At 43.7% G+C, this 26,338-nt stretch overlaps 1 protein-coding gene across 1 annotated transcript; it reads left to right on the top strand.

Annotated features, from left to right (window-relative positions):
- The first annotated feature begins 1,298 nt into the window (after nt 1–1,298).
- Nucleotides 1,299–25,618, top strand: LOC140285354 (monocarboxylate transporter 2). Its single transcript, XM_072379124.1, has 5 exons — nt 1,299–2,477; nt 13,476–13,721; nt 19,445–19,588; nt 20,892–21,695; nt 24,522–25,618. The coding sequence occupies exons 2-5, from the start codon at nt 13,505–13,507 to the stop codon at nt 24,794–24,796; spliced, it is 1,440 nt and encodes a 479-aa protein (XP_072235225.1). The 5' UTR covers nt 1,299–2,477; nt 13,476–13,504; the 3' UTR covers nt 24,797–25,618.
- Nucleotides 25,619–26,338: the final 720 nt, after the last annotated feature.

Below are 26,338 nucleotides of genomic sequence, written 5' to 3'. Positions count from 1 at the left end.
CAGTTCTTCATTATATCCGCAGTTCTTCTTTATATCTGCAGTTCTTCTTTATATCCTCAGTTCTTCTTTATATCTGCAGTTCTTCTTTATATCTGCAGTTCTTCTTTATATCTACAGTTATTCTTTATATCTGCAGTTCTTCTTTATATCTGCAGTTCTTCTTTATATCCGCAGTTCTTCTTTAGATCTGCAGTTCTTCTTTATATCTACAGTTATTCTTTATATCTGCAGTTCTTCTTTATATCCGCAGTTCTTCTTTATATCCGCAGTTCTTCTTTATATCTGCAGTTCTTCTTTATATCCGCAGTTCTTCTTTATATCTGCAGTTCTTCTTTATATCTGCAGTTCTTCTTTATATCTGCAGTTCTTCTTTATATCTGCAGTTCTTCTTTATATCCGCAGTTCTTCTTTATATCTGCAGTTCTTCTTTATATCTGCAGTTCTTCTTTATATCCGCAGTTCTTCTTTAGATCTGCAGTTCTTCTTTATATCTACAGTTATTCTTTATATCTGCAGTTCTTCTTTATATCCGCAGTTCTTCTTTATATCCGCAGTTCTTCTTTATATCTGCAGTTCTTCTTTATATCTGCAGTTCTTCTTTATATCTGCAGTTCTTCTTTATATCCACAGTTTTTCTTTATATCCGCAGCTCTTCTTTATATCTGCAGCTCTTCTTTATATCTGCAGAGGCTCCACATTAATCCCATGGACTCAGCCCAGCTGACCCAGTCTGGCAGCAGCTCTGTGCACATGAAGAAGTGTGAGGAGGAGCGTAGACTGGGATAGCATCATGGTGTCCTGCCCCCTTACCCTGCCTGCTTTACCTGTAAGTTGCTTTGGATAGAAGCATAAACTGATATCAGGAGCATGTCCTACCCCAGCTTACCCTGCACTCTGTCTCTGTCCTCTCTGACAGAGTCTGACTGGTGGTTTCCGTCTCTGCAGCTTGATGTTAGCTGTAATGCTATATCCTCATTAGTGAGTCACTTTGGATAAAAGCTTCTGCTAAATGCATCAACATTTAATGTAGTCTCTGTGGGAAATGTTCAGTTCTATTCAGTTTTATTTATATCACAATGGCAACAGGATCACAAAGTCTGCTGATGAGGGATTCTGGAGGATGACCCGACCTGTAGCTCCAAGGAACTGAGAGGAACTGAAGGCTCTGATAACTGAAGGCTCTGCCTCCCATTCTGCTTTTAGGGGCCTGATAACTGAAGGCTCTGCCTCCCATTCTGCTTTTAGGGGCCTGATAACTGAAGGCTCTGCCTCCCATTCTGCTTTTAGGGGCCTGATAACTGAAGGCTCTGCCTCCCATTCTGCTTTTAGGGGCCTGATAACTGAAGGCTCTGCCTCCCATTCTGCTTTTAGGGGCCTGATAACTGAAGGCTCTGCCTCCCATTCTGCTTTTAGAAACTCTGGGAACCACAAGGAAACCTGCAGCCTGAGAGCAAAGTGCTCTGTTAGGAAAATATCCAACTATGAGATCTTTAAGATATGATGGAGCTCGGTCATTAAGAGCTTTATATGTGAGGAGAAGAACCTTAAATTCTATTCTGAATTTAACAGGGAGCCAATGAAGAGAAGCTAAAACTGGAGAAACATGATCTCTGCTGTTAGATCTCAGCAGAACTCTGGCTGCAGGGTTTTGGATCAGCTGGAGTTTGGGAGCAAAAAAGCAAAAAGCAGGAAATGACTGAACAAAGAGGCTCCACAACTGCTGAATGGGCTGAAATATAAGCTGGGTTCTGTCCTCGTTACCTTCTGACCCGTCTGTGCTTCTCCTGTAGAAAAGAATAAAATCTGAACTTTTAAAACAGACAAAGAGTAGAAATAATGACACAAAGGTAAGGTCCTACTCGAATAACAGTAAGAAGTCACTCCCCTGATTACCTGAGCTGTTTGCCTCTTGGCTGACGCCACAAACAGGCCTCAGAGATAAAAGGCTGCGACCTGAGGAATTTAAACCTAAAGCACGGCTTTTAAAACCTCCTCTGTGCCTCTGGGCCACATCTGGCACACCTAACACGTGACTCAGTGGCCCAAGTTAAATGTGAGGTGCTCCAGTTCAAACTGCAGGAGCTGAAAGGGCTTTTTTACGCTTTTAAGCTTTTTGAAACGATGTTTGAGCCGTGAACGCGCTGCGGTGGAGCTGAAACAGCGCGCGGAATAAATGAATCAAGCACGAAGCTGTTCTGAGCGACGCTTCCGCTCCTTTTTCTGCCTGCTGCAGATGGACGTAACCGCTGAGACTGACTCAATCCTGTCCTGAGCCGCTCGGGTCGAAAATAGAGACGGAGGCAGGCAGCGCCGCCCCTGTGCCGCGCGCAGCAGCTCCGCGTCTCCGCGCCCGAGCGGCTCCCCGCTCAGGAAACACACAGACGTGCACTCCACGGACACACGCATCTTTCCGCAGCAAGGTCACAGAGCCGGCAGCCCGCGCAGGACGCACACGGACGTCTTCATCCCCTCAAAAGGTAAAGAAACAAAGAAAGAAATAAAGAAATATTGCAATAAAAAACCAAATGTGAATAAAAGTGAAGGCGCGCGTGCCGCTGCCTGCCGGCGGCACCAGCTCCGCTGAAGCTGCTTCTGGGTTTCGGGACACAGGGACGAGTTTGAGTCAGATTGTGCCGTGGATCCAGAGCAAAGCGCGAGTCCGGTTCGGCGTCCTTGCGGGATGGCTGAAGACATTTTATGATGCGTTCAGGGTCGTTGACAGAGAGATGGAAAGCTGTCCGCTGCCTTTCGGTTCATTCCCGCTTGGAAACGACTTGCATTAGATTGCATTATACATTTAATACAGTAATTCGTGCCGCTCTGAGCACGCGGTGAAGCCGTGGAAGGCCCAGGGAATTAAGACCGGCTTCATCCGGTCCCTGTCCTTACATCAGCAGCATCATATGATTACGTTGCAGTGCGGAGGAATCACTCGGAGCTGTTGCATCACATTTTCATGTTTCTCCACTTTTTCTGCTGGGGTACAACTTCTGAGGCTCAGATTGAGTTTATTTACATAAAAGAAGTGGTGAGGACCTTTTTCCACGCAGGGGGCTTGGGACAAGTGGAGGATGTTGCGCTCCTGGAGAAAATAGCTTCACATGTCACATTCTGGTGAAAGTGTGTCACAGCTCTCTTTATTTAGGCTGGTTTGACATCGCACAGGTTTCTGCTGAAAGTTTCAGCTTAGTTTGAGAAATTAAAAGGTAAATAAACTGTTTATTTTCACCTTTATGTTAATAATTCTTTTCTGTGGCAGAGCATCACTCATTCAGTTTGCTCAGCAGCGCCCCCTGTGGCCAAGAATATCAACTGCAAGAGTTCAGAGTAGAAAATGAGTGAAAAAGTCAGAGAAGAGAACAACCTACGTGCTTTCACACCGAGTTAACACTGTCTATCCGCTTAGTTTAATCTGCACACACAGTGAGGAGTAAAACAACACTGTGTGGTTTTATGAGGGGTCTTATCTTGACCAGTTGCAGCCACTTCCTGGAGTTAGCTCTCTGGCCTGTTTGCCATTTAGTCAAATGTGAAAACGAGTACAACTGCCTCCTGAAATGTAGGAGTCTTGATTATTCAGAATGACAGAGAGTGAACAGGAGCTCCTATTGTTGTCATGAAGGACTGTGGGTAGCTCAAAGCCATTTTCCACACTGGCCTCTACATGATTTGGCAGGAACGTTAGTTTTTTGCCTGACTCAGATGCTGGTATCCGGGAAAGGGAAGAGAGTGGTGGAGGTCACCTCTGTCATAGCTTAAAGGAGGTCAAATGTAGTGACATCTAGCTGCAGGTTGCAGCTAAACATCCAAAAACTGCTAAATACCCTCAAGAGCCGTCGATGGAGATGAAATAAAGAGAATAATGTTGTTAGACCAACAAAAAGTGGACTTTCAGAATATTTCTGAACGTAATATTTCCGTCACAGCAGAGTTAGACACACTTGGATCAATAAGTGTTTTCCATCCTGACAGCCTGGTTTATCCCTTCTGGGTCCCTGTAGGACGGTGGCTGGGAACTGCGAGGTATAGACTCCATGTTTTAGATGGAAGCTACTTGTTTAAAGGCAGCAAAAATACAACATTTTAGCTTAAGCTACTGTTAGCTAACGGACCCTGAAGGTTGAACTGAATCACTTTGACCACGATCACTGAAGGAAGGTCGCTGCTGACATCATCTACTTACTTCCAAACATTTAAGCTCCCAGATGCAGACAGATTCTGTCCAAGTGTGGCCAACAAGCAGAATAGTTTGTGGTATTTTAGCTGCTAACTGAGAGCTAGCAGGACAGCGAGCTCCTGACCTTCATGAGGAGCCTGGAGGTGTGAAGCAGGGAAGGAGCGTTGGATTGGCTGCTGGATGTGGGTGTTGGCAGTCCACATGGAAACGAGTCTGTTTTTAATCACGGCCGATCGCCAGGAATCGGCTCAGAGCTTTCATGGGCTGACAGTTTGGTGTGTTTAATGGGGAAAACCCCGTATCTGCTGGCCTTTTGGATGCGTTTCAACCTTTAACGTGTTAATAATGAACCGTTTCCAGGACAAAACGATCTGTTACTCTGCGGTGACCTCAGAGCTAATCTTGCTTTGCCATAACTTTAAGTCTCAGCACGAGACTCGGAGGGAGTGGGAGGGAATTCATGCTCAACTGCTAACTGAGCAACTAATTTATGTCGTCTGTCAGAGCTCACAGCACCGGTTTGTCCGGGTGTCATTTACCTGAAAGCTAAGCCCTGGAAGCATGTGCTGCTTTCACAGGTTACAATGTATTTTTGATTTATTATCTTTATATAACAGATCAGATCAGGGTCAGATTGTGGCTCTTTACCTGCTTTAATGAGCACTGAATAAAGTTATTATTGTGAACTTAAACCAGAAAAGTAGATTCTTTCCTGATGTTTGAGAACAACCTTTTTACTCTTTTTACAACAGCAGCCAGAGGCTGAATATCTCTGGGTTATAAATCACAATATGTGGCCACTTTAGCTCCAGAAACGTCTGGTTCTGGTTGACTTACTGACTGCTAAAGCTGGTGATTTCAAAGTTAAAGACAGTTTTCCAGCATCAGGATTAACTCTGATGTTGGTGTGAGGTGGTCTTTAGTCTAGTTTCAGGTCGTTCAGTGACTCGTTCTGTGTTTCCAACCAACACGTGCGCTGTCGTCACTTCCAAACAGGAAGCAGGGCAAGCTGCGGCTGACAGTAACCATGGTGATGAGGCTAAAAGATGTGCGGTTCAACAGAAGCAGGAGCAGCTAACGGGAAACAGCTGGAATGTTAACCCTTAAATATGCAGCTGTGGCTGAAAGCTGCTTATTGGGCGACTTTAATCTGTGAATGAGTTTAACCGGCAGGTGAACGTGAGTTTAACCGGCAGGTGAAAGTTAGTTTAACCGGCAGGTGAACGTGAGTTTAACTGGCAGGTGAAAGTTAGTTTAACCGGCAGGTAAAAGTGAGTTTAACCGGCAGGTGAAAGTTAGTTTAACTGGCAGGTGAAAGTTAGTTTAACTGGCAGGTAAAAGTGAGTTTAACCTGCAGGTGAACGTTAGTTTAACCGGCAGGTGAACGTGAGTTTAACCGGCAGGTGAACGTTAGTTTAACCTGCAGGTGAAAGTTAGTTTAACTGGCAGGTGAAAGTTAGTTTAACCGGCAGGTGAACGTGAGTTTAACCGGCAGGTGAACGTGAGTTTAACCGGCAGGTGAAAGTTAGTTTAACCGGCAGGTGAAAGTGAGTTTAACTGGCAGGTGAAAGTTAGTTTAACCTGCAGGTGAAAGTTAGTTTAACTGGCAGGTGAAAGTTAGTTTAACCTGCAGGTGAAAGTTAGTTTAACCGGCAGGTGAAAGTTAGTTTAACCGGCAGGTGAAAGTGAGTTTAACTGGCAGGTGAAAGTTAGTTTAACCGGCAGGTGAAAGTTAGTTTAACTGGCAGGTGAAAGTTAGTTTAACCTGCAGGTGAAAGTTAGTTTAACCGGCAGGTGAAAGTTAGTTTAACTGGCAGGTGAAAGTTAGTTTAACCGGCAGGTGAAAGTGAGTTTAACTGGCAGGTGAAAGTTAGTTTAACCTGCAGGTGAAAGTTAGTTTAACTGGCAGGTGAAAGTTAGTTTAACCGGCAGGTGAACGTTAGTTTAACCGGCAGGTGAAAGTTAGTTTAACCTGCAGGTGAAAGTTAGTTTAACCGGCAGGTGAAAGTTAGTTTAACCGGCAGGTGAACGTTAGTTTAACTGGCAGGTGAAAGTTAGTTTAACTGGCAGGTGAAAGTTAGTTTAACCGGCAGGTGAAAGTTAGTTTAACCGGCAGGTGAAAGTTAGTTTAACCTGGTGAACATTAGCCATCTTCAGTCTTTATTGAGCTGGTGGCTGTTTTGAAATGATTCCATATTTTCTCTAAAGAAAGTTTATTATGACGGCCTTTTTTAATTTATTAAGCCTTTTCCAGCCTGATGTGTGCGACTCGTTCGATGAGACGAAGCGACAGAAGTGACCACAGAGCAGGTTTTTACCTCTTTTTATCAGGTTAAATCCAAACTTTGAGGGATGTTTCCTCCTGGGAACTAAAGCAGGTTTAATAACTGCAGAAGTGTTCAGATTTCTGTTCTTTTCCTCTTCTTCTTCCTCTTCTTCTACGCTTGAGCAGGAGATGGAAACTCATCCGGAGCTGCAGCACCTGAGCTGTGCTGCAGTAAAGAGGATAAAAACCTTTCCATATTCTCCTGCTTTTATGCTTTTCCTGCTCAGCGCCACGCAGACTTCCAACAAAGTTCCAGAAACTCCCACAAGCTTCTGAAATTCAATGACTTTCAGTCTCCACATGCACGACTTGTGTTTGCCTTCAGCTTCCCACCGTGGTAGTCACACATATCCCCTCTTCCCTGATTACATGAAATGCAACCCTGGTGTCTCAGAGCGGCTCTTGTTATTGATTAAACTTGATATTCTGGTGAGGTCCTTCCTACAAAGGCACCAGTCTTGCAGAATGCCAAAGTCTCAAGGTGTTATTGTCCTTGACAGACAGGCACACACAGGTTTGACTGCAGTTTCTTTGGTCAGTTGAAGTGTTTGATTCTTGAAGCTTTGTTCTGGTTTGCTGTCTCACGCCTGAATGAACTCAGGAAGGTGAAGCCGCTCCGTCACCTGCACAAAGCTGCACCTTCTTTATTACTGCGCCTGTTTCTGTAAAAACAGGATTTCTGCTGGTCTTCTAAATAAGGGAGAAGATGCCTTTGTGCTGATGCTCTTATTCTGTCAATCAAATGCACCGATCATATTAGTTTTTACTGGATTTATGTGTACGGTTCAGGCTGAAGCTTGTAGTTATTATATTATTATCAGATTCTAACTAGTCTTAGTTTAAAGAGGTTATTATTTAGTTTTAGATTGTTTTAGGCTTCATCAGTACAGTTTTTAACTATATTTCATGATAATCTGATCCAGTTGTGACTCTTTCAGCTTTCTTCTGTAGCATATAAACTGGATTAATGTTGCTTTTTATGTGTTTCCTCAAACCTCCACACAGCAGGTCGTGTGTGGAACTATTAGGGAGCAAAACAACATGTTTATTTCTTAAAATTCCTTCAGTTTAATGTAATATTGCAACATTTTGGGGCATTTTTTTACATTGTTTATGCAAGCCTTCAAACAGAATTTATAGTCTGTTATCACACCCAAAATGTCTGGTTTCAGACACTATTTTAAACTCCTCCATCATCCTGTTGACCTTATTTCTTTTTGCCCCTCACTGAGTGTTATTTTGTCATAATTTAGTGATTTAAGGATGTCTTTAAAACTGTCTTTGCTTTCCGCTGCACTCAGAAGCTGTTCCAAACTTTTATTATAGCGATATAAATGAGTGTCATCAGCATATTAAGTGACCTTTAACACAGTTTAACGCAGTTTAACACGTTGCAGATGTTATTTATGTGCAGTATAAACAGTTTAGGGCCCAGAATGGAACAGCTAAACTGTTTGCACTGCACATAATCTGCATTAATCATCTTCAGAACATGACTTCTACTGGTTTCTAATGTTTATTGGTAATTAATGACTCTCTCATCTGTAATTCTTTGTACATTTTAAAGTTAAACTTATAGATATGATCTGTAAACATCAATATTACTTTTATTATAGCGATATAAATGAGTGTCATCAGCGTATTAAGTGACCTTTAACACGTTGCAGATGTTATTTATGTGCAGTATAAACAGTTTAGGGCCCAGAATGGAACAGCTAAACTGTTTGCACTGCACATAATCTGCATTAATCATCTTCAGAACATGACTTCTACTGGTTTCTAATGTTTATTGGTAATTAATGACTCTCTCATCTGTAATTCTTTGTACATTTTAAAGTTAAACTTATAGATATGATCTGTAAACATCAATACTACTTTTATTATAGCGATATAAATGAGTGTCATCAGCGTATTAAGTGACCTTTAACACAGTTTAACGCAGTTTAACAGGTTGCAGATGTTATTTATGTGCAGTTTAAACAGTTTAGGGCCCAGAATGGAACAGCTAAACTGTTTGCACTGCACATAATCTGCATTAATCATCTTCAGAACATGACTTCTATTGGTTTCTAATGTTTATTGGTAATTAATGACTCTCTCATCAGTAATTCTTTGTACATTTTAGAGCTAAACTTATAGACATGATCTGTAAACATCAATTTATTTGTAATTATCATAACCCTGACACACACTCAAGTGGTTTTACTGTGTTTTTACACTTGTTCTGAGTTATATAGATAGAATTTCTACATGTATGTTCAGTACTGTGATACCTCCTCATCTAGCTGAGCCCTGCAGTCATACATCCTGTAATATGTCCCACATCTATATATTTGGCCATTTTACGAGGTGAACTCTATCTTATCTCAGCTTATCTCCTGACTTTACACTTTGCACTTTAACACATCCACATTTAAAAGCCTCAGTGTTTGGCCTCATCTCCTGATGACTTATTAATCAGAAGTAATACAAGCAGAGTGTTGTTTCTGAGGGTTTCATCATTCTTTTGCACGTTTTGTTGCGTTTGCAGGAGTTAAACATCAGTTTTTCTTGGTTTCTGACTCATTATTATCTCAGCACCATGGTTTTGTGGTGAGATGATATCGTTACAGCTTCAGAAGTCTTTCGCTGTACGAGACTTAAAATGATGAACCTGCAGAAACACTCAAAATGTGAAGGTTTTGACTTTTTATGAGTTGATCTGTAGGATTCAGAGCTAACATCTGTCTGATGTAGCTTATAAGATAAGAACATCGTGTCGGACGGGATTCTTAAACCGTGTAACTGACATCTGTGAGTTTAACCCGAAGTTACTGAGTGAAATCAGGCAGTAGGTGGAGGAGCTTTAACTCTGGGGCTGTGACCTCATCACACATCATACAGCAGGAAGACGGCACCAGGGTCACGCTGCCGTATGGTGTGTTAGAGCCGGTGAACTTTGACCTTTGTTTTGAAGAAGGTTCCCTCCATGGATCAATAACGTTTTATTATGACCTGAACAAAGGAGCTCTTCTGCAGTATATTCAGCCATAAATGGTGTTTGGAGCGATATGAAGCTCCTCTTTGGGTGTGGAAGACAGTCTCAGGCCCACAGTTCATCCGTTTTTAGGAGCTTCTGACATTAAACATCTGTCGGCTGCTCCTGCAGAGATGGAAGGACAGTGACTTTACTTCTTATGTTCTTATTTAGCTGATGATAAGCTGAGCTGGATGCTTCCCCTTTTCTTTAAACTCACTTTCTGCTCTTTTATTTTCCTTCTGTTTGGAGCCTCATATTCGGAGCCGTCATCTTTAAGCTGCTTACGGCTTCTGAGGATCGTCACGTTCAATCAATCACAATCAGTATCTGCTGCTGAGGACAGCCTGTAATCTGATTAGTGTGGATTAGATCCGCTGTGTGGAACTCTGGGAAAAAAAGGCATAATCTCTAACTTTGATTACAGGGGCAATACGCAGGATTATGCTTTATTTAGCACCAGATTCTTTTTTTAGCGTTTGTGTGTAAAACTAAACATGCAGTGACTGGATTTTGACTCCAAATGGTCAGATTCTATATTAATAAGTATTTCACCTTGTTAGCATGTTACTGGTAGCTTCTGGTTAACTTTCACCAAAATAAAGGTGTTGGTTTGACTTATTTAGTGAGTTAAACTAGTTATTTAGTGAGTTACTGCTGCTGGATTTATGGGATGGAAGCAGAAGGATAAACGGTAAACGTGGCGCTAACGGAGCAGGTTAGCCAGCCACGACGATGCTCAGCCCAACTCGGAGGATAAGTTGCTTTCAGCTCACCGTGTTGGTTGTTGTGACGCCCAAAATAAAGCCGGAACCGTTTATATCGGTGCCCGATGCTGCAGTTTTCTTCCTCTTACGTGTCCACAGTCAGGAACCTGATCTGGGGAGAGCTGCAACAAGAGGAGACATTATTTATTGATGCTCATTTACTCACAGGAACGTCACGACTCGCTAAAATCAGGAAGAAGACGCAGCCAAAGCTTGGAAATGCAGGAGGGTTTAAACTTTGGAGGTACACAGATGAGTTTTAGGGACTTTATTAATACCAGAGAAGGACTTTAACTGAATGTTGGGGATGTTGAAAAGTTGAATTTGTAGTTAACTGTTGCAGATAAGCAGCAGAGTTGTTTCCTTAAAGCCTCCAAGTCCAAAGAGTTTAGTTTAATAAATGAATAACTTCAACATTTGTTGGGAATACGAACAAAAGGTTTGTAAAAAAACACAAAGAACTAAACTAAATAAGTAAACCAGCATGACAGTGGAAAACGTGAGTGACGGAGAACTGATGAAGGTGGAGGATGGATCTGATATAAACAAAGCAGAATATATGCTGACTCAGGGAAGCTAATGAGGAAGCAGCTGTGGCTGAACTCAGGTGTGGAGGTGGAGCCAAACAGGGAAACTGAGTTTAACTCAGAGTTATTACTGATCTAAACCCAGCACTGAAAGCAGAAAGTGAGAAGAGTTCAGAACCAAAAGACTCAACCATTACACCACAAAACAGATCCTGACAGCATTGGGTTTATAAGCCAAACTGAGTTGAATTTATTGGTTTCTTGGTTATATTTAGCTACTAAAGTTTAGGTTTAGGAGTCTGATTGATTCTAGTCATTTTTTGCGAGTTAGTGTTGGTTTGTGCTGGTTAGTGTTGGTTTGTGCTGGTTAGTGTTGGTTAGTGTTGGTTTGTGCTGGTTAGTGTTAGTTTGTGCTGGTTAATGTTAGTTTGTGCTGGTTAGTGTTGGTTTGTGCTGGTTAGTGTTAGTTTGTGCTGGTTAATGTTAGTTTGTGCTGGTTAGTGTTGGTTTGTGCTGGTTAGTGTTGGTTTGTGCTGGTTAGTGTTGGTTAGTGTTGGTTTGTGCTGGTTAGTGTTAGTTTGTGCTGGTTAATGTTAGTTTGTGCTGGTTAGTGTTGGTTTGTGCTGGTTAGTGTTGGTTTGTGCTGGTTAGTGTTGGTTTGTGCTGGTTAGTCACTAAACCAGATAACTATTAACTAATATATTATTAGTTAATAGTTAAACCAAGATGTCAAAAGAGGATCAAACACACCCTTCTAACCCTTCCCGTGGTTTTGTTGAACTGCTGTTTGTGGAAGTGAAAAACCATCAGAAACAAGAGTGCAGTTCAGCAGCTGCGTTTAGTTACATCCATGAACACTTATATGGCCGCTTCCCAAGTCTGCCATGAGCAGATCTCCCTCATTACATAAACAGGGCAGGAACTCAAATAGTTTCCAGAGACGGGTAGTCTTTCAGGGCTGTTTGTTGTATCTCTGCCTCCGTTTATTGCCTCTGACCTTTGGTTTGATTTGGCTCCCTGTGTGGAGATTCCATTTGAAATAAATAAGTCCAACAACAACACCGAGATGACCTGGTTTCATGCTGATCCACAGGGTAATGCAGTTTCTACAACTAATTTCTGGCTTTCCCTTCATTCAGATGGTAATCTGAGCCTCTGAGTGGGGAAACTGCAGCCGTTTTGTTAGTCTTAGTGTTCATGTTCAGTGAGGATTCACAGCCAGATAAATAACTGTTGCTACATTAGCAGCGTTCAGAGATCATTGCACAAGGTTGTTAAGTGTTGGAATATTTCCAAAAAACCTCCAACTGTCTGTTAAGATGTGAGTCTTTACACATAACTGCAGTCCTATAACAGTGGTTTCAGTGTTAAACCAGAACTATTACATCTAATTATAATTAGCGAGGGGAATGTAAATCCACCTAAATGTGAAGATTCTTACATTCCTGACATTAGAAGACCAAAAACATGCCGTTTATAGCTCCATCAGCAGGACTTTTCCCTGCTTTTCTCTGCCGTCTCGCAGGAATTCCCACTGACGGTGGAACTAAAATGCTGATTATTCCTCAGTTATGCACACATCAGAGTATAAGAGAAGAACCTTCTGTTTGAGCAGAACCAAACGACAAACCCGCTCAGTTTGTGAAGCAGAGTTGTTGCTGCAGCTCAGTTCCATCTGTGGGTTTTATTTTATTGATCTTCTGCCTCTCCTGCTGATGTTGTTCATTATGAAATGATTCCCTCGGTGTTTGTTCTCCTGCTTTTTCTTTGATTCGTCTTGTTTCTCAGGGATCTTCATCATCTCTTCCTCTCGTCAGTCTGTCCTTTCGCTGTTTCTTCTTCTCTTATTTAATGCTCATCCTGCCTCTGCAGCGCATTGTTTAATTTCATTAAAATCCTCGTTTATCTGCCATCTGTCTCGTCCTCCTTCATCCTCACACTGAACCACGTGAAAAGTGCACGCTCCACGAAAAACATGTGACCTTAAAGCTTTATTGTAAGTGTAAACTTTCCTCGAATGTAAATCTTAGACGGCAGCAGCTGTATTAAGCAGCCTAAATCCTGCAAAGTTCCACAGTGAAACCCAGTAACTGAACTCACTGTGGAGGCTGTTGCAGCCTCTGGTGGCTTTTAGTCTGCAGACACGCTCTGGTTCAGTGTCCCGGAGCGGTTTCCTGGTGATTCTCGACCCAAACTTGTTGAGATTCCAGCTGACGGCTTGTTTGCATGAAGCTGCTGCCATCATAAAGCAGATGGAATTGGATCTGAAACCCGTTCCCTGCCTTTGAACGCTTGTGTTCCCGCTGAGTGATGACATCACCTTTTGTTTCTGAACTTGTGATCGGGTCATGTTTGCTTTGTACACACAGCCAGCCTGACTGTAAACCATCATTAGGTTCCACCTGCAGCTGAAGGTGAGCGCAGGGCGGGGCAGCTCCGGCTCTCAGGTGCAGATACTTCCTGATACTCTCTGCTGGGGGCAGCTGTCCATCTGAATATCATCTGAGTATCACAGCAGAGTGTGTGTACTGTCAATATGAGCTGAAGCTGGTGGCGCACAACCGCTAATTATCAGGATATTTCCCCATAAACAGGTTGATTCTCACTCTAAAGCAGAAGGAAAGTATAAAGTTTCAACCATCTTCTTTGTCTGCCGTTGCAGCGACTAGTCAGTGTCGAGGTGGGCCAGTGATGCCACCCCCAGCCACAGGTCCTGCCGCCGTGCCCCCACCAGATGGCGGGTGGGGGTGGGCCGTGGTGCTCGGATCCTTCATCTCCATCGGCTTCTCCTACGCTTTCCCCAAAGCCACCACGGTCTTCTTCAAAGACATCCAGATCATCTTCGATGCCTCCTACAGTCAGGTCGCATGGATCTCCTCCATCATGCTGGCCGTCATGTACGCCGCAGGTGAGTTTAGACACAAATTACACACAAATATGTCATAAAACACTGAGCCCAGCTGAGCTGGCGTGCTCTAGCCCTGATTTATCCATCCCAGGTGAGTTCAAATGGAGCTTATTTTACCTGAAACCAACTCCTGGGATCACAAATACACTCAAACATTTAACTTTGTACCAAGTTAAATGTGTCCGTTAAAATCTTTCACTGGGTTTCACATGCAGTGGGTTTATTCTGATGAAGAATTTCTATCCCAGGTGATTCCTGCTGAGCCAGATTTGAGAGAAAACTGTCTCTGACGGCTAAATCCTCAGTCTCACCAGAACTTTGGTGACTTTTTGTTAACCGGTTTGGTTGTGTTGTAACTTGTTTACTGCAACATGAGTTTCAGGGAGGAGTCGGTCTCCCAGTGTCCTCCGGCATCTGTACAACCCACCAAAACCCAAAATCTCCTTCCAGCATGATTCCTGTGGTGTGGCAGCACCGTAATAGTGACCCCTGGTGGTGAGGATGAAAACTGCAGGGGTCCAGGGGTGGTTACGATGCTGTGCTGACCTGCAGCAACTATAAACTCATGCTGCTACCAATGTGTTGAACATAATGAGGCCATAATACAGATAGTTCTAGAAAATGACCTGTGCCAGGTACCAGAAGAACAAACCAGTGGGTTTTAGGCAACAATGCATCTTTATCTTTATGCATTTAGCTTTTATCCAAAGCGACTTACAGGTAGGCAGGTAGGGTAAGGGGGCCTTGCCTAAGGACCCCTACTGGAGTACCTTTCATGCAGGGGATTTGAACCCAGATTTGAACCACTACGCTATCCAGCCCATCTCATAGGAACCAGGTACCAGAAGAACAAACCAGTGTGTTTTAGGCATCTCATAGTTAGTTGTCAGGAAACAGCTGGCAGAGACGGAACAATAATTACATCTTTTATAAGGGTGTGACGATACGCTCACGAGTGGAGACACGATTTTAAGAAACCTAGCATGACTAACTGTGGACCAGCAGACTTTTATTTAACCCAGCTGCACATGCATTTAGAAAGGTTTTATTATAACTCTTTACATGCATGATGTAAGCGGGAGCTTTAGATAAACTTCTTCCACAAAGTGAAACTAAATCCCCGCGGTGTACGGCATCATTTCCATACAATGTTTGCATATTATCAGTCAGCCACTCTGCAGACATTCATCATTTCCGCCGGGTCCACAAAATGCTGCCAAACAAACGATGTGAAAGGGCCGAGGGCTTCTTCTGTGGTAATACCGGTACTGTCCGACGTCGTTCTGACTGCTTGCTGCTTCTCCTCCTGCTCCTCTTCTTCTTCTTCTTCTTCTTCTTTAGGTTCTGGCAGGCTAGACGTAGCAAAGGAGCATTACTGCCCCCACAGGTCACAAATAGAGGTTTGGAAAGCTCACAGATCTCTAAATATTGTTGAGTTTAATCTCGTGAGATCTCGTCACACCCCTAGTTTGTGTATCTATATATCGACTTGGAGAAATAATCTACTAAAATCTGGTGGCTTTGACCCTTTTCTGCAAGGAAAAAGAGAGGTGGGATACAGAGATGAACCAGAATTGTTCCTAAAAGTGTTAAATACAGTAGCTGCATGGTTACAGACAAAGAAGCTGAAGTTGTATTTACAAGCTTTGCCACTAGCCTGAGTCAGACCACCATTCAGCTCTAAATCTCAGCCTGTGAATGAGAAACCTTGAGTGCTCTAAAATGAGTTATTGCTCTGATCACCTGCTGTATTTGCCACTTTAGCTTTAGCCCTGCAGCTCCCTCGTTGGCCCTGCCATGGCTGCCATCTGTCCACCCTGTAATCCTCCCATCTCTACTTGTTCTGCTTTCACCATCTGTGCTGGTCAACAGCGAGCTGAGCCAGGAAAGGAAAGGGATCGTAAGAATTCAGATAAATCGGCACATAGAGACAAGTGGTTCAAACCTGTGTTAAAAGTCGTGGTTCATAGGTAGAAAACCTCCATGAAGACATATCATAACATATAAAATCTGAGTCCAAACAGCCTAGAAGTTACACACGTTAAACACTAAAATACATTCAGTTACTCCCAATCATTGGCTAACCTTTGACCTCACGGAGGTGGACAGGTTGAGTTAGGATGAGGGAAGGGTTTGAGGTCTTTATCCCGGTGTGACGGCATCAATATGTGCAGTTAGTAAGCGAGCGGCTCTTGTTACTCATCCATTCATATTGATTGTGCTCATCAACTATTCATTAAACACCTGCTCTCCTGTTCTGCCTATTATACAGATGATTCCATCACTCTTTGAATGTTTAACACCTTTCTAATTCCCCACAGCTGCTTCTGTGTGGTGTTTACATGGCTCAGTAATTATCCAGGGGCTGCCAGATAATGAGCCAACAGCAGCAGACACCCACCGCTAACACTGCCATCGATTCAGTGGCTTATTACTACTGCCCAGCACTCACCTTGTGTTCACAACCTGCAAACCTTTGCACAAACTCAGCATTCTTAGATGGTTTTGAACTGATTTTCTCTGTTTGTGATTCACATCTGCTGTACTTTCTGCCAGATTCAGCACCTTTCGTGTGCCAAACCTTTGATTAACAGGAAAAACCTGCTAAACTAAACCCTCATTAGCCTCGTCTGTCTTTTGCATCGTGTGCTAATTAGCGTGTTAGCATGCTAACATACGGAGCTATCTTAGTGAATATAGCAACTATCCAACCCAGTCTCTACACTAAATGATATAAATTTAAAGGTACATTAATTTAACTCTCTCAACTGAAACAGCTAAGTGTGTTCAGTGATTAGGGTCCAGGCTGGAGATCAGGGTTGGATGGTAAATGTCCTTTTAGCTTAGCATGTTAGCATTAACTCAAGTGCTTACAGTGCAGTCTCACACATTCACTTTCTTAACAGTATTATGGATAGTTTTCCCATATTTAGGTATATTTCAGTTATCTTTTGGTTCTACTCTGTCAGATAAAACCAAAAGATATTTGAATTAATCATCTGAATCCAACATGTTGAGCCTGTGGAGCCTTCGATGCCCTGCAGAGGCCGTACAGTGTCACGGTTTTATTGTTGTTACCTGCAAGGCAAATTAGAACATTTGCATTTACTTTGCAAATCAACTGGCAAACATTTATCCAACAAGACAAGGTCACTGCGAACTTATCAGGATTACAGCAGAAAGCTAACGTTGGGGGTGTCTGAGGAAAATGAGTCACTGAGTTCCTCAGCACAGCGAGTGTCGCACTGCGATGATGTCTTTAAGCTGCAGGCAGAGCGTTGGATCAGTGTCTCTAATCCAGGGAGAGACTCAGGGTTGACCTTGAGTGGGTTCACCGTCAGCCACAAAGAGAAGAAGACGGGATACGAGACAAATAAAAGTTTTCTTAGTGCATGTGACGGAGCTGAGAGGCACCGTGTCACACTGTTAAATAATCTACCGAACATCCTGTTAACATTACTGTTCAAGTCCATTTTCTAAGTAGGAAACGGCTCAAATGAAGCAGCTCAGTGTTCCGGGAAAAACAGGAAAAAGATTCAGAACAGAAAACTATTTGTATTTTGTGTGTTTGGGTCAGATTTTCTGTTTGTTTTCTGTGGCTCTGAATCAGGATTTATTCTCTGTAGCCTTTTTGTTTCTGGTCTTTCTTTTATGATCCGTCTGAGCTGTTTTTATTCTCTCAGTCCTGGTCTCAGGTCAGTTTTTATTCCGTCTCACTTCCCCAGACTCAGTCTTTGCCTGCTTTTATTCTGCTTTTAATCTGCTTTTATTCTGCTTTTATTCTGCTTTTAATCTGCTTTTAATCTGCTTTTAATCTGCTTTTAATCTGCTTTTATTCTGCTTTTATTCTGCTTTTATTCTGCTTTATTCTGCTTTATTGTGTTCTGTGTCTGTTCAGTTTAGTTTCCCATTTCCTGTTTTATTTTGAAAGTCATCTTCCTGTTTCTCCTCTCCTCTTGGTTGCATGTGTTTCCAATCAGTTGATGATGTCCGTCACTATTTAACCTCCTGCTTCGTTTCTTTTCAGTCTGGTTCTGCTTCTTCTTCGCTGTTTATTTACTGTTTTCCTCCCAAAGTGACAGTTAAAACCTTTATATTATTATATATTATCATTTTAGAGCCTTTGACTGTTTTAAATCACGTTTACTTTGCATTTAATTTGGTTAAATAAGAAAGTGTGACAGCCGTTGTGTCAGAATGAGACAGAATACACCAACAGCGCTTTGATTTGATGGAATTCACAGTCTTACATAATAATATCTGGATCTTTACATCGTTTCTGTCTTTCTTATGTGTTTCAAACTGCTTGAAACATTTGATCACTCGGCTCAGGCTTGGTTCAGGCTTTGGTGGCGAAGGCCACGCTGCGTCTGGCCACGCGGTGATAAGGCGGGGGAGGCGTCCTCATCTCGGCTGATTCAGGTCCGCCAGAGAATACCGACCGCTGCTGCGAATGCAAATGAGAGGAACTTTCCTCAAGGTCGAGAAAACGTTCAGGCACAGCAAATTAAGTGCGATGACTCCTCGTCCGCTGTGGCTTTTTAAATTGCACCGGCAGAAATATGACATGTCCTCTGGATGCTAATAAGAGCATCATTTCAAAGAGAAAAACGCCTTTTATGACTTGGATTTACGCCTCCTGTACTCAGAGTTTAGCAGGTGCTGCTCACCGTGATCCCAAAGCACAGGATCTCCTCTGCCTGGAATAAAGTGGGCAACAGAATATTAACCATCGGAAATACTTAGAATTCTTATAAATTAAGCTTATTTCAACATTTTTAAACATATTCAGAAAGAACAACAGAGACTGCAGGTCAATAAAATAAAGAAAATTCACTTTATTATCAGTGTTTTAAACGTAGAACTCATCATTCCTTTCAATTTAACAAGGAGTCAAATTACTATGTAAAATGACTTTGGAGCCACATATTTTGCTGCTGGAGCCCAAAACGGAGCAGAAATCATTGTAAATATTGGATTTCTATCTATTAGGCTCAGAAAGGGGTAAAAAGTTATTTAATTTTTTTATTTAACCTGCATCAAAGATACAAATTTCCTAAAATCTGGTTGGAAGTTCAGTAAATAGTAATTAAGTAGATTAATTTCCCACAGAAGTTTAAACAAATAGGGCTAAAACTTTTTCTATGTTAAGCATTTTATTGTATGATACAAATCGTTAAAACTGTTAAAACTCATCATGAATCCCACTAAATTCCACCTGCTGACATTAACTGATTTACCTGCCCTTTAGGGATCAAATGAAGGGATATTATAGGAGGTTTGGCTGCTTTAAAGATGTAATATTACACTATTTAAGATTAATTTTACAACTTATTGATAAAAGACGTGACCACGGCCCTCAAACGGCTCCCAGAGATGATTTTTTAGCTTTAAAATGAAGCAAAGGTGCAGTTGATGCACCTGAGAGACGCTTTCTGTGGGTTCAGAAGCCTCTGAGCCTAATAAAAGACTTTTACTGCTAACTCTGAGAGACACAAACATCACTGCTTTCCTCTCTGTCTGTATTTATATGTACTTTTATGTCTTTTTTCATTTTTCGCATCACTACTTTAGTGGGAGTACAGTGTTTAAAAATTAAAGCAGCCCACTTACTGCTATTAATAGCCGCCCGGTTCCTGCTGGCTCTAAATGGATTAAATGTTTCTTGCCTTTCCGTGATGTTTAAACATGCAACATTTGTGGTTTGCTTCCCCTTTTTGCAGGTCCTATCAGCAGCATACTGGTCAACACGTATGGCTGCAGGCCTGTCGTCATGATGGGGGGCTGCCTCTGTTCCACTGGCATGATCTTAGCTTCCTTCTGCAACAATGTGATGCAGCTTTACATCTGCATCGGAGTAATTGGTGGTAAGTCCATCTAAAGCCATCTAAGTCCATTTTCTTGTGATGGGATTAGCCTCTGCTGCTCAGGCTCAAAATAAAACAGGTATGGTTATGTGTACAGTCGGTTTATTTCAGTGCACGGTCTTCTAGGTGCCGTCTTACAACTTACCACTGACTAATAACAGCCTCCTTAGACTGTAATTACTGTGTTCCCTGAACACAAAGCTGACCTTTTCCTCCATCCTTTAAGTAATGTCTCAGAATCTATGGCCACGGCACAGCAATGTGGAACCAAGTCTGCATCAAAAAGACTGTTTATGTTTCAGTAAGACTGACCGTTTACAGCCGTGGAGCGACTTCCTGCCACAGATAGTCAGAGAACTCCTCCAAGAAATAAGCAAACCAACAAAATGAGACACAAAACACAACTGAAGACAGACAGGATGCCCAGAAATAGACAGAATGGCAACAAAGTCCAGGTTCCACGGCCAGTCATGTTGCTTCTGTTCTGTTAGCTCGATGGAGGGGAAGATGGTTCATGCCGGTTTAGAAAAGAGGAGATAGAAGATGGACCTGATAGGGAGTGAGATTATAGATTCAGTCATGTGTTCATTATGTAAAGTCATGAGAAGTGGATTTTATGAGTCACTATGTTGATAATAAAGTTGTTTTAATATTGAAGCTCATTAAAATTTAGATTTTTAAACATTGAATTTACTTATTTTTACTTGCAATAGACAAATATGTACAATACATTTGTTTATGAGGTCTAGAAATGGACTGAGACACAATTTAAGAGGCTAATCCAACAGTTTAAGTGTAGAAACACTGTCCCAAAGTGAGAATTCATGGTCTGGACAAACAAAACACAACCTATAAAGAAAAGAATAAAGCATCTAAACAAACCACAGCGTGACGCTGACTTCATATTTTCTTTGATTTTTGAACACACTGTTGCTTCAAGCTAAATGCTAATAGTGATAGCGCTAACACGCAGGTGCTAATCCAGCAGATTGTTTGCCTTTTTGTTTTGCATGCTAGCTTGCATAGCATTACTTACTTAGCATGCTATTCGCTAATTAGCTCTGAACACAAAGTCTAACTGTGGGTAATGGGAGTATAAAATATAAGGCATTCCCTGACATGTTGCTAATAGCATGGTTTAGCATTCTTAGCTCAGAGGCTGGCTGTTTTATGTTTATTTGCTTCACATTTTAGACAATAAAACACAAAGTTCATCCTAATTAAAAGTGTTTTTGGTTCCTATTTATTGCATTAATAATTGCTGTATTGCTGTTTCAAAGCTAACGACCTTCTGTCATCACAGGGCTTGGATTGGCCTTCAACCTGCAGCCAGCATTGACTATGATTGGCAAATATTTTTATAAAAAGCGCCCCATTGCTAACGGGCTGGCAATGGCAGGCAGCCCGGTCTTCCTCAGCTCCCTGGCTCCTCTCAACCAGTACCTCTTCAATCATTTTGGGTGGAGAGGCAGCTTCCTTATCCTGGGCGGCCTGCTGTTGAACTGCTGTGTCGCTGGCTCCCTCATGAGGCCACTGGGGCCACCACCCAGCAAGGCCAAAAAGGACGAAGAGTTGGCCGTCAACCCCACCATCACCAAAGAAAAGACCAGCGTCTGGCAAATGCTCAACAAGTACCTGGACTTGACGCTGTTCAAGCATCGCGGCTTCCTCATCTACCTGTCGGGCAACGTCATCATGTTTCTTGGCTTCTTTTCGCCTATCGTCTTCCTCGCCGCCTACGCTAAGGACATGGGCGTGGACGAGTACTCTGCCGCCTTCCTGCTCTCCATCCTGGCTTTTGTGGACATGTTTGCCAGGCCCTCCATGGGGCTGCTGGCCAACTCTCGCTGGGTCCGGCCCAGGATCCAGTACTTCTTCAGCTTTGCTGTGCTGTACAACGGCGTGTGCCATGTCCTCTGCCCTCTGGCTGACAGCTACCGCGGCTTGGTGGTCTATGCTATATTCTTTGGCTTTGCCTTTGGCATGGTCAGCTCAGTCCTGTTTGAGACACTGATGGACCTGGTTGGAGCTCAGAGGTTCTCCAGTGCTGTGGGACTCACTACGATTGTGGAGTGCTGCCCGGTTCTCCTCGGTCCACCATTGGCAGGTACAGTCCTTCTGCTTTCCAGCACATTTATTAACCTAGGTTCAGCCAATAAGCCATGTCCAGAACATAAAGTGTTTTGAGGAACCTGGTGGTGAGAGGATAGGAAAGAGGGGACAACAAGCAGCGTAACACCAGGCCAGAGATACCTGCTGAGAGGACAGGAAAGAGGGGACAACAAACAGTGTAACACCAGGCCAGAGACACCTGCTGAGAGGATAGGAAAGAGGGGACAACAAACAGCGTAACACCAGGCCAGAGATACCTGCTGAGAGGGCAGGAAAGAGGGGACAACAAACAGCGTAACACCAGGCCAGAGATACCTGCTGAGAGGACAGGAAAGGGGGGACAAAAAACAGCGTAACACCAGGCCAGAGATACCTGCTTAGAGAGCAGGAAAGAGGGGACAACAAACAGCGTAACACCAGGCCAGAGATACCTGTTGAGAGGGCAGGAAAGAGGGGACAACAAACAGTGTAACACCAGGCCAGAGACACCTGCTGATAGGGCAGGAAAGGGGGGACAACAAACAGTGTAACACCAGGCCAGAGATACCTGCTGAGAGGGCAGGAAAGAGGGGACAAAAAACAGTGTAACACCAGGCCAGAGATACCTGTTGAGAGGGCAGGAAAGAGGGGACAACAAACAGCGTAACACTAGGCCAGAGATACCTGTTGAGAGGGCAGGAAAGAGGGGACAACAAACAGCGTAACACCAGGCCAGAGATACCTGTTGAGAGGGCAGGAAAGAGGGGACAAAAAACAGTGTAACACCAGGCCAGAGATACCTGTTGAGAGGGCAGGAAAGAGGGGACAACAAACAGCGTAACACTAGGCCAGAGATACCTGTTGAGAGGGCAGGAAAGAGGGGACAACAAACAGCGTAACACCAGGCCAGAGATACCTGTTGAGAGGGCAGGAAAGGGGGGGCAAAAAACAGCGTAACACTAGGCCAGAGATACCTGCTGAGAGGACAGGAAAGGGGGGACAAAAAACAGCGTAACACCAGGCCAGAGATACCTGTTGAGAGAGAGAAACACAAGTTAATGACAGCAATGACTCAGCATCACTTCCAGAACATTTCTGAAGAACACTAGAATACAGTCACATGCTTTAATATTTGATTAAATTATATATCCAGTCTGAATGGACCTAATTTCACTCTTTTAAAGAGAATATTAACCTACGTGTCTCAAGCATCTTCAATACTCTTAGGTTCAGCCAATAAGTCATGTCCCGAACATAGTGTTTTGAGGAACCTGGGGCTGAGAGGACAGGAAAGAGGGGACAACAAACAGCGTAACACCAGGCCAGAGATACCTGCTTAGAGAGCAGGAAAGAGGGGACAACAAACAGCGTAACACCAGGCCAGAGATACCTGTTGAGAGGGCAGGAAAGAGGGGACAACAAACAGCGTAACACCAGGCCAGAGATACCTGTTGAGAGGGCAGGAAAGAGGGGACAACAAACAGCGTAACACCAGGCCAGAGATACCTGTTGAGAGGGCAGGAAAGGGGGGACAAAAAACAGCGTAACACTAGGCCAGAGATACCTGCTGAGAGGACAGGAAAGGGGGGACAACAAACAGCGTAACACCAGGCCAGAGATACCTGTTGAGAGGGCAGGAAAGGGGGGACAACAAACAGCGTAACACCAGGCCAGAGATACCTGTTGAGAGGGCAGGAAAGGGGGGACAAAAAACAGCGTAACACTAGGCCAGAGATACCTGCTGAGAGGACAGGAAAGGGGGGACAAAAAACAGCGTAACACCAGGCCAGAGATACCTGCTGAGAGAGAGAAACACAAGTTAATGACAGCAATGACTCAGCATCACTTCCAGAACATTTCTGAAGAACACTAGAATACAGTCACATGCTTTAATATTTGATTAAATTATATATCCAGTCTGAATGGATCTAATTTCACTCTTTTAAAGAGAATATTAACCTTCCCACTGAGCATTTCTGAGCCTTTTTCCCTCCAATAAGAATATTCTCATCAAATACCTTTCAGCTGAGCTCATGTACGATGTTCGAGGCTTTAAATGGAAAAGTAATCTGGAGTAGAGTTTCCCACTTTTTATGGATTTATGGATTAAGATAAGTGATGATAATGAGCTACATTTGACCCACATAATCTCCAACACATGGTGCCTTTTTCTGGCAGAACTAATGAAAAATCTCATATTTTTCCACCTAAAGTCCCTCCAGCTGTTGGAAAATGTGGTTTTACTCTCCATTCAGCTCCAGAAATGGAGCTCTGTCCCTAACATGTAGAGTATTTACCTTGAAGGAAAGCTTTTATATAACTTGGATGTAATCTTTAAAGGTTGTTGTAAAGATATTCAGTTTCTCATTGCCTGTCATTTACAATCTGACGTCTCTAACAGGAGACTTACTTTGAATGTAGCGTCTGTTTTATTGGGGATAAAGTCTGGAAATCAAAGTATTTTCTCTGTTCTTTCATGTTAGAACTACTTTCTGCCAGGTCACCTTTTTCCAGGGGTCCATCATTTTATTATCTGCCATCACTGCTTGTGCCGGTCGTCCCCTGAAGGGAAGCGTTGTATCTGGAGGCTTCTCAAAGACTTTAGGACAGTCCAATAATGAATTACAGTAATAAATACATCCTGACAGGATCACGAAGGTGAAAGGAGGCAGTCGCTGTTGCAGAAACCGGTTTTATATGTGAGTAAAAGGGCGGATCCTGGTCAAAATAACTCCAAGGCTCCTCACTGTAGGACCAGAAGCCAAAGAAATGCCACCTAGAGTCACTATAACAAGCAACAGCTGTTCCTTTAGAGTTTAAAAGCTTTTTTTCTGTCTTTCAGGGAAGCTGGTTGACGTCACGAAGAATTACAAGTACATGTATTTCTGCTGTGGAGCTGTGGTGATTCTGGCCAGCATTTGGCTCTTCATTGGGAACTTCATTAACTACAGACTCCTGGAGCGCGAGCGTAAGCGCGATGAGATGTACAAACGGACTGAGACGGACGATCCGGACCGAGTCCAGGACGAGAAGGAGGCTGAAGCTCAGGCCTCTGAGGAGTTGGTTGATAAAAGCGAGAAAGGCGAGGAACCGATGCAGCGGGAGACCAACATCTAGGATGTCCTCCTCTGCCAACGCTCCTGAACCTCCGCTGCAACCGTCTCTCACCCTCAGCTTCAATCAAACTGAGCTCCAAGCCAAGAGGTGCCTCTCAGTGTTCAGCCACCATGGGTTTGGGCTCCTCTGTATTTCCCTGAAGATTACTGCCAAAGCAGGCTTCGCGGTATTAAATGTAACCCGAGAGCTGACTGTATGTCTGTGAAGAAGCTAACATTTAGAAATCATTTGGGGTGGTGGCATTAGCTCCATCCTCTGTTCTGACCAAAAGGAGGAAGATGTTTGAGGGAGCACTTTTATTTCTGTCATTTCATTAAGAGCAGTTCAGGTCAGTGACCCCAAGAAGCAAAGTATTTCCTGCCGTAGTTTCAGTGAACTTCAGTGAGTCTCCGTGCTGTTTGGAGTGAAAGCAACATACTGTAGATGTTTCCACTGTTCAAACAGCAACTGAATCCATCCATCTATCAGTTTTCTTAGAGCCTTTCCTCCCTGGTCACACTTTTCCAGGGCCAGCCAACAGATTTAATCTCTTTAATGAGTCCTGGCTCTACCCCTAGGCCCCCTCCCCTGGGAAGACGTATGGAAGGCATCCTGATCGACTCCTTTGGAAGGAGCAGTGACTCCTGTCTGACCTTCTCCTGGATGACTGAGCTAATTTTTTACCCTGGGGATGGGGAGGAGCTAATTTTTGGCCCTAGGGATAGGGGGGGAGCTAATTTTTGACCCTAGGGATAGGGGAGGAGCTAATTATTGACCCTGGGGATAGGGGGAGGAGCTCATTTTTGGCCCTAGGGATAGGGGGAGGAGCTAATTTTTGGCCCTAGGGATAGGGGAGGAGCTAATTTTGGCCCTGGGGATGGGGGGGAGGAGCTCATTTTGGCCCTGGGGATAGGGGGAGGAGCTCATTTTGGCCCTGGGGATAGGGGGAGGAGCTCATTTTTGGCCCTGGGGATGGGGGGGAGGAGCTCATTTTTGGCCCTGGGGATGGGGGGGAGGAGCTCATTTTTGGCCCTGGGGATAGAGGAGGAGCTAATTTTGGCCCTGGGGATGGGGGGGAGGAGCTCATTTTTGGCCCTGGGGATAGAGGAAGGAGCTCATTTTGGCCCTAGGGATAGGGGGAGGAGCTAATTTTGGCCCTAGGGATAGGGGGAGGAGCTCATTTTGGCCCTAGGGATAGGGGGAGGAGCTAATTTTGGCCCTAGGGATAGGGGGAGGAGCTAATTTTGGCCCTAGGGATAGGGGGAGGAGCTAATTTTGGCCCTGGGGATAGGGGAAGGAGCTAATTTGGCCCTAGGGATGGGGGGGGGGCTCATTTTTGGCCCTGGGGATAGTGGGAGGAGCTCATTTTTGGCCCTGGGGATAGTGGGAGGAGCTCATTTTTGGCCCTGGGGATAGGGGGAGGAGCTCATTTTTGGCCCTAGGGATAGGGGGAGGAGCTCAATTTTGGCCCTGGGGATAGGGGGAGGAGCTCAATTTTGGCCCTGGGATAGGGGGAGGAGCTCATTTTTGGCCCTAGGGATAGGGGGGGGGGGTAATTTTGGC

This window comes from Leuresthes tenuis, unplaced genomic scaffold, assembly GCF_036924035.1.
Source record: "Leuresthes tenuis unplaced genomic scaffold, fLeuTen1.0.hap1 SCAF_35, whole genome shotgun sequence".
In the NCBI taxonomy this organism is placed as follows: Eukaryota; Metazoa; Chordata; class Actinopteri; order Atheriniformes; family Atherinopsidae; genus Leuresthes; species Leuresthes tenuis.
The sequence above is the reverse complement of the archived record's forward strand: the minus strand, read 5'-3'. Positions and strand labels throughout refer to the sequence as shown.

Coding starts and splice junctions, on each gene's coding strand:
- LOC140285354 (XM_072379124.1), top strand. CDS start 13,505: ATGCCACCCCCAGCCACAGGTCCTGCCGCCGTGCCCCCACCAGATGGC. Junction 13,722..19,444: donor GGCCGTCATGTACGCCGCAG/GTGAGTTTAGAC, acceptor CCCTTTTTGCAG/GTCCTATCAGCAGCATACTG. Junction 21,696..24,521: donor CCTCGGTCCACCATTGGCAG/GTACAGTCCTTC, acceptor TCTGTCTTTCAG/GGAAGCTGGTTGACGTCACG.